The 12,888-nt window shown below is 42.9% G+C and overlaps 1 protein-coding gene across 1 annotated transcript in view; it reads left to right on the top strand.

The window, feature by feature from the left end:
* The window catches only part of ANOS1 (anosmin 1), a 182,736-nt gene that overhangs the window by 22,775 nt on the left and 147,073 nt on the right, over positions 1 to 12,888 (top strand). Inside the window, exon 2 of the mRNA XM_042974131.1 lies at positions 12,296 to 12,343. Coding sequence (XP_042830065.1) covers positions 12,296 to 12,343 — 48 coding nt within the window. The remainder of the gene's footprint in view (positions 1 to 12,295; positions 12,344 to 12,888) is intronic.

Raw genomic sequence — 12,888 nt, 5'->3', positions numbered from 1 at the left:
ACTCAGAACAGGGTGATGTGTTACCGAGATGCGGAAACTCTTTCCCCTGGAAAGTTCCTTGTATTACAAGACAATTACACGTCATTCACGAGTTAGATTTGTTTTGTTTCCAGCAGGAACATGGATTAAATGACCCTCAGAGGTCTTCACTGATTTGTAATTATATGGTATCATCTGAGTCAGAATTCTACAGTTTACAAACATTTTGAGAGCGTATTTAGAAACACATTTCGAGTCCCTTTTCTGGTGTTGGTTGTGTTTACAGAACAGGCTTGGCCATATTTGGATAGATTTTATTCTTTTTTTTTTTTCTTTTTAACATTTGTTTCTTTTTGAGAGAAAGGGAGAGACAGAGTGCGAGCGGAGGAGGGGCAGAGAGAGAAGGAGACACAGGATCTGAAGCCCGCTCCAGGCTCTGAGCTGTCAGCACAGAGCCCGACACGGGGCTCAAACCCATGAACTGTGAGATCATGGCCTGAGCCGAAGTCAGACGCTGAACTGACTGAGCCACGCAGGTGCCCCTGTATAGATCTTATACTTTCACAGACAGGAAGTGGCAGAAATGCCCACTGATGCAAATGCTCTGCACAGAAGGTGACTTTATGAAGATCTAAGAGAAGGTCTCAGCTGATTACCTGCGGAGAAGTCAGAATTCTAACAGCTCTCAAAACATCTTGAGATCACCGTAAAGTGCTTTTTTCAGTTGGTATCAGTGAGAGGAGCAGTCGTACAGCAGTCTTTCCGGGTAGGACACGGTTGAATCCTCATGTAAGTAAGAGAGCTTATGACGTCATTGTTTTAGTGGCCGCCTACATGCCTTCGCTTTTTGCTAAAATTTCTCTTGATCAATTTTCTGTTTCGTCCATGTTTAAAACATCCTACAGTAGGGGCACCTGGGTGGCTCAGTCTGTCGAGCGTCTGACTTGGGCTCAGGTCATGATCTCATAGTTCATGGGTTCGAGCCCCGCGTCGGGCTCTGTGCTGACAGCTCGGAGCCTGGAACCTGCTTCGGATCCTGTGTCTCCCTCTCCCTCTGCCCCTCCCCTGCTCGTGTACTCTGCGTTTCTCTCACTGTCTCAAAAATCAACATTAAAAAAAGTTTTTTAAACATCCTACGATAAAAACGCAGCAGCAGCAGCAGCAACAATAACGATTAAGGAACAGAAAATGCCAAAGAAATCTTTTACGCATCGCTAGTGAGTAAATGTTAACGTCTACTTCAGCGTGCTGTAAATTTGCGTACCATCATAGTCTTTCCAGAGAATTCTAGTAAAAGATGTAATTAAGAGTTGTGTAAAGTTATGTTTTTCCACATTGCTCTTGCATTTTTTCCTGCTTTGATAATGATTTTAATTCCTCGCAGGAACTTTGGAATGGTGCTGACATGTTTTTTTAAAAAAAGATTTCTGTCCTGCCTTTCAATTGTTTCATCCACAGCCTCAGGACAAAGTTGCTTTTAAATGCACAAATAAAAAATAGCTACCAATGGCGACTTGAAACATATTGAAACAATACCATGTTCTTCTTCTGAATACTTTTTTTAAATTTATCTCATCTTTTTATTATTATAACTTCAACCCTTTCTTTTTTTTTTAAATTCCCAATGTTGAACTTTTTTTTCAATATATGAAGTTTATTGTCAAACTGGTTTCCATACAACACCCAGTGCTCATCCCAAAAGGTGCCCTCCTCAATACGCATCACCCACTCTCTCCTCCCTCCCACCCCCCATCAACCCTCAGTTTGTTCTCAGTTTTTAAGAGTCTCTTATGCTTTGGCTCTCTTCTTCTGAATACTTTCAAGAGGACACAATTCTGTTCCTTTCAGGAAAGCATGTATCAATATGAAGTCATGTTGTCATGCATCCTCAGAGAGGCTGGCCCCCTGAGAAGGAGTTTGTGGGGACTTAATGAGATCTGTTCTTGGGCTAGAATGCTCTGCAGCTCACCTGCTGTTTCCTGTCGATCCACCTTCCTCTTCTGCACGGGAAGGGCTCGCTTTCCTGTGGCTCTTGAGTCCTGCCACTACGTGGTTAACTTCTTCAACACCCTCACCTTTTTCAAAAATTATGCCTCATATCTACTTGGCTTTTTCCAAAAGCCTCTCAAGTGGAGAAAACTCATTCTCTCCCCCTGCACATATATGGGAAGATGATTGGTTTTCACAGGTTGTGTTAGTCATGAAGCATATGCTAAGCTCTCGAGATGTGAGCTCACGTCACCGTACTGGGTGACGTTCCCAGGATCACCGCCTCAGGGGAGTGAAGGACACAGCATGGGGCAGGAGTTGGGCTGTCATGCCATCTGTGGCCACAGCCTCAAGTGGATACCATAGCATCATCTGGAGCTGCAAATGCCTCGGATGTTACTGTGAATGGGACAAGGGGGTTGGTCCTTTGTGGCCCAGCATCAGCCAGTACTCCATGTGGGACTCTCCCGGAAGCAGTGTGGCCTTGGGTTAGGTAACCTCTCCCAGCAAGTAGAGTTTATGGGAGGGGAAAGGAGGGGTTTAGGTAATACCCATCAGTACTCGACACTCCCAGTAGGCACATTGATCTCGGTTCTGGGGTTGTAGGGACATCTGGGTGGTGCAGGAGAAGATTCACTACAGACAATTACTGTTTTGTGTGACAAAATTCTCCCTCTGGGGTAGAAACAGCTCCAAGCATTGGCACCCATTGGACCTATCATCCTCTAGAACTCTTTTCTACCTTATACTTTTTAAACTACACTTTTCCTTCCTGAGCATAAACACTTAACCATTTTCATGCTTTTCTTTGGTTTCTACAACTGCTCTGTGTCTTTCATCACTAGGCCTTCGTTCCATAATCCCTCAAAGTCGGACAATCTGTTGGCCTAGCGTTGACCACGTGTGTCCCATTGTAAGAAACATTTAGGGCATCTGTCGGTCTACAGATTCCAGGGTCAGATCGAGATCTACTGAGTCAGTCCCGGAGAACCGCAATGTCTAACAGATTCCGTGGGTGATTCTTTGTACCAGCAATTTTGGAAGCATTGTTATTACTGGTCCTTCCCCTTTTAATTTCCTGGGTAGTCCTGTCTATATGTACTTTCCATACGGGAGGCCATCGAAACTCACACTGAGTGTCCTCAGTGGACCTCCATCCGGCCACTGATAACACCTCACTGCTTAGAATCGCAGGCTACTGTCTGTAACATACGGATCGGTTTCAGAAGTCCTTCACTAATCGTTTCCTGAAAGCAGACTGGGGAAGGCAGGGGTAGCCCGCCCGAGAGTAACTCTCAAAGATGTGTCAGTGTGGCAAAGACAAGGAATTGGTAGAGGACCAACATAAATTTGTATGAGATTTCAGTGAATCTAAGAAGCCATGGATGGAACATCTATTTTTATGCAACCCCAAGAAACAAACATTGTACTAAAATCATGACACAGGCTCGGAGATGGTCTTTGTTAAAAGAAGCATCACTGGGTCACACTAATATCTTGTTGCTTTGTCATACGTTCTGTCTGGTCCGGGAGGTTTGGTAGTTTCTTCTGTGTCCATTTGCACTTTTTTGTTCATCTATCGGTAATCATGTGGCACGCCTCCTTCTGTGTCCCATTGCTTCAGTCCTGTAACGTATTCGTTACTAGTGGCAAGAAAATAGGACAGTTCAGTCTTGTGGCAGTGAGTCTTACCTGCACTCCTTCGTTCTGTGTACACCACAATTTTGCCTTTCAATGCCCAATCATTGTCTAATTACATTCATCTCATTAAAAAAAATTTTTTTTTCAACGTTTTTTATTTATTTTTGGGACAGAGAGAGACAGAGCATGAACGGGGGAGGGGCAGAGAGAGAGGGAGACACAGAATCAGAAACAGGCTCCAGGCTCCGAGCCATCAGCCCAGAGCCTGACGCGGGGCTCGAACTCACGGACCGCGAGATCGTGACCTGGCTGAAGTCGGACGCTTAACCGACTGCGCCACCCAGGCGCCCCCATTCATCTCATTTTAAACGGCAGTTAAACCCAACATGTGTAGAACCAACAACGTACAGAACTCAGTGTCATTGGTGACAGTAAGCACAGCTGGGACCAAGGTCACGTTCATGGAATGTTGACCACCACGTCACGGCTGCTACCAGGCCAACATTCACGGCGTCACACCAAACTACAGTTGGGGAAAGCGCACCCTGACTTTGGGGACAGTCTGGCAGTGCATCTCAAAGAAGCACAGTGTCTCACAGCTTTGCCTCAGGCTGTTGAAGGGACATATTCTACATCCAACAAGCTGGATCCTGGGCGTTAATCTGCTTCTAGAACTCATTGCCCTTTTCATTTCTGCCAATCTTTCTTTCTGTGCTTTGTCTCGAATTCCCGTGGAATACAGCAGGTGTACCTGGGGCCCCATGTTAGTGGGGACCCCGTGTCCCAGACTGGACAGTACTGGTGGTTGCCATGGAGACTGAGCTGAAGCTATAGAACCGAACCTAGCATCAAAAGTTCAGATGCTGCCACGTCCCCACTCAGACACCTGCTGAAGGGACCACTGATATGCAGCCCACTGAGCCGGTGGAGGTCCCCACGCCAGTGGCTTTTCGTGCAGTGATCTTAGTGCAGATTTCCCTGTGCCTTTTGATGCCAAAAATAATTTCTGCTTGTATATTTATATTATTTTATATAGAAAGAAGTCTTTATATCTCAGGTTTATGCCCAGAGACTCAATATGCCATTTGCTCTGGCCTCTTTGGATTCTTTCTGTCCTCCTTCCCTGCTCTGTCCCCTTCCTTCTCCCTTACTGCTCCTTCTCTTCTCCTCTTCCCAGTCTTGTCTTTCTCAACATCACTCACACACAAATGATTAAAGTCAGGAAAGCTTCGAAGAAGAAGAGGAAGGAGGAGGAGGAGGAGGAGGAGGAGGAGGAGGAGGAGGAAGAGGAAGAGGAAGAGGAAGAAGAAGAAGAAGAAGAAGAAGAAGAAGAAGAAGAAGAAGAAGGGAGAAGATGCAGGTGTGGCTGACCACGGTGCCCACCTTGGGGAAGGTGGGCGGTTGTCCCTACACAGTAAACATGACAGGTCTGCCTGGCGGGACTCACCACTTTAGTCCACAGGCATGTGTTTACCTTCTAGAAGAGCCGAAATGGCGATTGGCGAGAGGTTCCTGGAATTGGAGGAACTCACGCACAATTGGCACGTGAAGTAAACATTTCAGAGTGATGAATGAGAAGGAGGGAAGGAGACTGACATTTATAGGGACTGTTCTTTATTGCTCAGGTCTCCCATCAACAATGCTTTCGGTGTTCAATTTATAGCAGGTACTCTCTTCTCACGCTTCCCTTGCTTTGTAAAACGAGTCATTTACTAAATTTTAGTTATTACCTTTAATGCTCCCTCTAAACCTCCTTACGGCTGGATTTATTTCAGCCTAAGTCATTTATTCTGCCTTGAAATCTTCCAAGGTTTTATGTGATTCCATGGAGATGGCTCATCTTAGTGGAGGTGTCTCTGGAAAATAGAAATATGGCTTTAGACAATACATCTCTGAAATCTTAACTGTGGCAAGAATGCATCAGTAACTAGCATATCCTTCCGGAGATTAAACTTGGTAGACTGATGTTTGAAACGTCCTAAGAAAAACCAGTCCTCTGATCCCCTGGTGGGTCCTACCATTCTCATAGGGACACTAAGGAGTAAAAATTCTGTCTTGATCTGATAGTCTCCTACATGTAGAATCCTTTGGAATATTCCTTGTCAAAATTCATAGTAAAATGTTAATAAAACGTAATGTTTTCCCATATGGCATAGTCTGGCACTTGGCTGTTCTATAAATTTTCTTTAGATAACTTTAATTACATGCGTCTGTAGCAAGATAATTAGCACGGTTATGTCTTAAATAATTTATATTTTACACTGCATGCAAGCTTTGGTTCCATTTTTAATATTGCCATGACGAGTAGAAACAGAATAATGAACCCACTTCCTAAAAGCACCTGTCCAAGAAGGTGAAAAATTTGTTCAGTTCAGTCTACTCATTTCATCCTTTTTACCTCCTCATGACCTAATGATTAAAGTGTAAATTTTTTGTACGACTCCTTATCCATTCGTTTACTTATTTCATCAGTAATAATTGTTAAGGTTGTGAGGGAGCCAACTGTAAGGAAGAGATATAGACAGACTGTGTCTCTAATGTGTTCTCATTGCATGAGTGTGTGTAACAGGGGGTCTGTGATAGTCAGGGTGTAGGTGGTCAGGGAAGGCTTCCTCAAAGAAGTGGCATTTGCAGTGACCCGAAGGACACACGGGGTCTGGCTTGGCGGAGGCACGGGTTCCTGATGGAAGGTTCTCATTCCCAAACAAGCTGCAGGGTGTGAAGAAGTGACACCCAGACAGTGTGGCCAGGCATGCATTCCAGTGCTGGGCATTTGGAGAGAGGTACATTGTGTATGGCCAAACGTTGTTCTACAGAATTCAGCTCAATGTGAGATATTTGTAGAATCCAGAGAGAATTTTTTGAGAGGGAGTAGGGGATGAAAGGCCATCGATTTACTGAGAGTAATCCATAACATTAGAAAGAGATCCTACATACGAACAAGTATAAACACAAAGCTCTCTTTTTTTTCCTATCCTTTGAAGTAGACTTTTTTAAAGTTTATTTATTTATTTTGAGAGCGACAAGAGCACAAGCAGGGGGGAAGGGGAGACAGAGGGAGGGAGAGGAGAGAGAGAAAGAATCCCAACCAAGCTCCACACTCTGAGCATGGAGCCCTATGCGGGGCTTGAACTCATGAACCATGAGATAATGACCCAAGCTGAAGTCACATGCTTAACTGGCACCCAGTAGATTTTATTTTTTAGAGTAGTTTTAGGTTCACAGCAAAACTGAGTAGGAAGTACAGAGGTCTGTAGACTTCGTGCTCCCACATATGGATAGCCTGTCCTATGATGAACATCCCTCACCTGAGTGGCTCATTTGGTTAAGGGTCGGACTCTCAATCTTGGCTCAGGTCATGACCTCACAGTTCGTGAGTTTGAGCCCCACATCAGGCTCTGCCCTGATGGTGTGGAGCCTGCTTGGGGTTCTGTCTCTCCTTCTCTCTGCCCCTCCTGTGCTTGTGCTCTCTCTCAAAATAACAATAAAAATAAAAAAATAGTTCAAGCCACATAAATGCATCATCCAATGTCCTTCTGTTACATTATCTTTTAGCTGCTGTGAAATGTGTGAGAAAGTTCCAAGTATATTAACAGTAGAAAAGCACATCCTTATGATAACAAATGAAATTAAGTATATTATTCCATGGTTCAAATTAATAGGAAATTATTCTGGATTAAAGTGAATTCCTAAATTTTAATCCATGCCTTCATTTTATTTTTTACTTTTTAAAAAAATTCTATTTATTTAAGTAATCTCTACACCCAGTGTGGGGCTTGAACTCACAACCCTGAGATTAAGAGTCACAGGCTCTTCCGACTAAGTCAGTCAGGCTCCCCTCAATGTTTTATTTTAAAAAACTTAACAATGAGGGGTGCCTGGGTGGCTCAGTCAATTAAGCATCTGACTTTTGACTTTGGCTCAGATCATAATCTCACAGTTGTGAGATTGAGCCCCGTCAGGCCCTGCATGGAGCTGACAATGGAGCTTGCTTCAGATTCTCTCTCTCTCTCTCTCTCTCTTGGGCTCATTCAGTTAAGTGACAGACTTTGGCTCAGGTCAGGATCTCAGGGTTTGTGGGTTCAAGCTCCACATCAGGCTGGCTACTGTCAGCACAGAGCCCGACGTAGGGCTTGAACCCACGAACCCTGAGATCCTGACCTGAGCAGAAGATCCTTAACTGACGGAGCCACCCAAGCTCCCCCAAAAACTTGTGTTTAATATAAGAACAAAATTGTTAACTGAAAGTCACAGTTTGTAGGGTTGAATGGCAAATGTTTGGTCCATAGTGGGTTTTCTGGGATAGTTTCAATTTCAAATGTTCCATACTGCCGTTGGACAATGGCTTAGTGCTGTGTTTCTGAAATGGAAAATTGATTAGTCCTTGTTCCACACCTACACCTGTTTGTGTTAAGGAAAATGTGTGGGATCTGTTCTCATTCTCTATTCTTTTTTCAAATGGTTGTATCTCGATAGCTAGTTTTCATTTATCTTTATCCTTGTGGGTTGTCTTTGAGGGAACGAAGTGTTTTCTTTACCTGAAGCTTTTGAAGAATTATTTTTCTTTAAGGAGAAAAAAAATCAAAAGGCTAGAAGAGACTTTGAAAATGTCATTGAAATAATGTCTGGGTGCAGTTGAGTGAACTTATATAAACTCTTTGAAAGTTGGATTGACTAGCATTCATGTTTGATCTAGTTAAACCAATAAAATACAGGATGTAATCTTTATATAATTACCAAAGTCCCGCTGTCTGATCCTACCTGGAGGTTACAATAATGATTCAACAGGCAAACGCCTTTCTTGTCTGATGTACTTTGACTCTTTATCTTTGCTGGCTTTAACCCAGAACAAGACTTGATTGCCAATACTGTATTTTATTTTTGTTGTCAAGTGGCTTAACTGGGGAAGGCTATTGTAATCTGACTAAGAACTTCCCCTGGGGCGGGTTGTTGAAAACTACTGGATTCTTGTATTTTTCCATTGCTCTCCTGCTCAAAGAGCATCACAGGTAAGCAATGTAGGTGGATGGTAGTGTGTGTGCACCTGGCTGAAACACAGTAGCTGGAGTTAAATCAGGGGTTTACCCACATCCTTGATGCCATTAGGCAGGGTTTTTAGATGTTCTTTGTAGAGATAAATAGAATGCCAAAGGCTGATTGATAAAGGCAAAAGCACAGAACAGCTGCAAAACCTTTACATGGGCGGGGCGGGGGGGGGTGTTTTAAGAAAAACAGGAAACTTAAAACCCCAAAAGGAAATGTAGAGACACATATCTATGTGTGTGCATGTTTGTGTGTGTGTATAGAAAATTTTTTCATGGAGCAAACATCATGCATAAAGTCAAAAGGCCAACGATCACTGGAAAATTTCTACAACACCTATTATAGACAAATGATTATTCAATCTAATTGGCCCTCGTAGCTGCTACAATGGCTATGGTTAAGCATTCAGAAAAGAAATGGTAAAATGCACAGACTGTTCACTCTAAAGGAAATACAAATGGCTGAAGGAAATTAAACCAAAAAGAATACCATTGCCCAGTCATCATATTGGCAAACATGGCAGGATTGTTACCATCCAAGGAGAAAAACATGACGGGCTGCCTCTTCTGAGCCTCACTAATAAGATTGCATTGGGTTATACAGAGGAACTGGGAGATTTTAAGTACAGGATTACTCCCTCCTGAAAACAATAATCGTGGCAAACAAAGTAACGTCAATCATAATGGACTTTTTTCTGACCTCTAACTCCGTGCCAAACATTTTGCTCAATACTTTATGTGGATTATGATTTTAATCTTCTTAAGCATTCTAGGACATACTGTCTTCAGTGACAAAAAAACCTATTATGACCAAAATGATCTTTCATGCTTGCTTGCTATTGCCCCAAATATTTCTGTATAATGATAGTTTTTCAATTTGTGATTAGTGGGAAATTTTGCTTAAAATGAAAATGCCTTGGTTGAGGAAATGCATTGATGTTAATTCCCCCCGAATGTAAACAGCTTAGCAGATAGGCTCTGTGACTATTAGTTTTTCTGTAATTTTGACAGGTGTATGGGCCAATACCATGGGGAGCACTGGGTTTCCGCATGGTGCCAGGCACTAGAGGATGCATTTGCTGGGCAGCCAAATGCAGTCTTTGCTGGAGTTTTGGTGTTTTGTTGTTGAGGTCTGGCCATTTTATCTATAGTCAAAGGAAACAAAAGGAAACTAGTCAAGGTGTTGTAGGTACACGACTTGTCCAATCCTCTCCTTTTTTTTTTTTAACCGTCTGACATGTAGTACATAACAAATTTTATTTCCAGCAATAAGTCCAAATCCACTGTAATCTGCATTCTATCTGTTTACCCAACCACCCCTCCTATTCTCTGCTTCAACCCCTCAATCTGATCTGCTGCTTCTGGAATGTACGATACTCAGGACCATCCCAACCAATTCATTCCTGTCCTTCCAAGGTTCTGAGTCTGGAGATTTCCTTCAAAACGCTCCATAAAAGTCACCCTTTGTTTAGCTAAACCTTTACTCATTGTGGTGTGACAACTGTGTTTAACCATTTGCTTCATGAATGTGGATATTTTACTTGGCCTCTTTGAATCCCAGTTTCTTGACTTTAAAAATGGGTAAATGAAGTTTATGTCATTACGTGGGATGCCTAGGGAGGCTGAATATGGCAAACGCCAAAGCAAGTGCCTGCTGTGTAGATGTGGTCATTAGTACGATAGTATTATTTATTGATAATAATCCTGTGAAAGGCATATTACCCCACTGGTGTTACCGTATCAGCCAGGCAGCAGTTGCCATGCTGACTTTGCAGCCCCAGTGTCTCTCACGTAACCTTTGATGGAAGCCGTCTCTGTGAGAATCAGGAGCTGGTCCATTTGCTGGTGTGAAGCATTGAAGCAAAGAGGAAAAAGGAAGCCCTGTCTCTGGGACCACAGTCTAGTTTGGGAGCTGACTTAAATAAAAGACCTATATCCTAAGACAAGAGAGGATGGGGTACATACTTCTCTCCAGAGCAGCCCAGCAAATGCAGAAGCAGTGAAGACACCCTTAGGTTCTCCAGAGGTCCTCCCCATCTATCCAGGAAAAGAAAGACTTAGAAGGGACCGGGGTGGAAGCTGGGCCAGGTCAGTAGGGGGACGGGTAGGTTGATCTTAGTTTAGCTGAAACTGGAGGTACATTCTGGGATCTGGGGATGTAAGGCTGCCGAGGAGAGTTAGGGCCATATGATAGATGTAATAGCTGAAGCTTTAACGTGGGGCTGAGGCCGTTTAGCACGATGATCTGAGCCTAGTGGAAGAAACTTTCTGATCCCATAGAGATGAGATTGACTCAGTAGGAATCCTAGATTATGAACATATACTATTGGACATAAGATATATTGAGACAGATTATTAGGAGCAGAAGAGAAAAATGTGGTATATCCGTACAATGGGATTGGACAATAAAAAGGAATGACGTATGGTTTTTGTGGCAATATAGACAGAGCAAAAATACCATACCGTTTAGCAAAATGTAAAACATGATGCCCAGTGAAAGAATCCAGACACAGAAGGCCACATGTTGTATAATCCCTTTTCCATGAGGTTTCCAGAATCAGTCTGTAGGAAAGGAAAGTAGATGAGTGGTTGCCAGGGGCTGGAGGGAGGGAGATGGCGGAGTGAGTGCTAAGGGATACATGTTCCTTTCTGGGCTGGTGAAAATGTTCCAAAAATAGATAGTGGTGATGGTTGCACAGCCTTCTGAATATACCTTTTAGTATTTAGAACATACTTTTTACTACAAACCGCTGGTTTCTATACTTTAAAACAGTGTGCTTTCTGTGTCTACGTTATATCTCCATGAGCTTGTTATAAAAGGATTTTTAAGAAGATATATTGATTTTCTTTTCTCTGAACTGAGCACCAATGTAATACTAATCTATGAATAGAATATGATGTTGTCAAAATTCAAAGTTTAGAGATTCAGACAGAGGAAATGGACTTACTTGATGTCATACCCAACCGTGAACTTCCAAGAGCTGGAGGCCACGGCATCTAAATTATGGGGTGGTGGCGTTTACTATCTCTACCAGCTACCCCAGTCTAACACACACGCACATAACCTATCCCAGCCAAAGGAGGAGTCGTGACCAAGATGCCAGTCATGTGGAGTAAGAGATTTCCCAGAAGAAATGCTAACGTTAGAGACAGTAAACTGTAGTCCTAATCTTTGTTCTGTACCGAGTGAATATCAGGCCGTGCTAACTGGCGTGTGGGTATTATTTCATTTCCTTATGCCAGTGACCTCACGCATGGCATATGGTTATGTTTTATAGATGGATCAATTGAGGTACACGGATAGTAAATCCCTTGTCCCCCCGTCACACATCCAGTGACAGGGAAAGAGAAGGCTTTTCAGTGAGGTCTGACTCCCAGGCAGCCAGCAGGAGACATGGCTCAGACACTTTTCCTTTTAGGCAGCTTGAAATCCTCATTAATTTATATGTCTTTGTTTCTATCATGGGGTCAGGGCCAAAATTGGACTTACATTAGAAGCGCACTTTCTATTTTGGGAAGAGAGAATGATAGGAGGGCAAAAACGGGTCTTTTGTTAATGATAATATTGAAAAATGAAATTCACACTATGTAGCCATGAGTTAGAAAATTATTGAATGAGCCAACATTTCTTTTTCTTTTTGCAGAACAACGGTTCCCTGGTTTGGTGTCAGAATCACAAGCAGTGTTCTAAGGTATGTTCCCTACAACTGTATCCGTGTTGTTAAAAGCGTTTAATTTTGGAATGATTGTGGAGTCACAGGAAGTGGCAAAGACAGCAGAGAAGGTACGTGTACTGTTCATCCATTCCCCACCAAATGCTTACGCTTTCCATGTTTGTAGAACACCATTAGAAGCAGAGAACCGACATGGGTGCAATGTATGTATATCCGTCCGTGACGTTTCATCACGTGCAAATTCAGTTCAATCAAGATACCTGTGGCGGTTCTTCTGTATGTCGCCTTATTTCTCTGCTTGTACCTTTTTCAATCCAAATAAATTTTAAGGAGAAAACTTCTGGTTGGAACCAGAAGGTTTACTGCATCCTACCTACCCTTACGTGATTTTGTACGTAGTTTGATTTGCAGGAATTTGCAATACTGTCATTCATAAGGAATGCACAGTTGGTCATTCAGATGACCAAAATATACTTTCCATATATTTGATCTTTCTCTACGGTTCTTGGCTCACAGTTCTCAAAACCTTGGAATTTTCTGAGCAGTAAGAGCAATGGGAACGT

This window comes from Panthera tigris, chromosome X (genome assembly GCF_018350195.1).
Source record: "Panthera tigris isolate Pti1 chromosome X, P.tigris_Pti1_mat1.1, whole genome shotgun sequence".
Lineage (NCBI taxonomy): Eukaryota > Metazoa > Chordata > Mammalia > Carnivora > Felidae > Panthera > Panthera tigris.
Note: the sequence above shows the minus strand (reverse complement) of the source record. Positions and strands in the feature narration are given on the sequence as shown.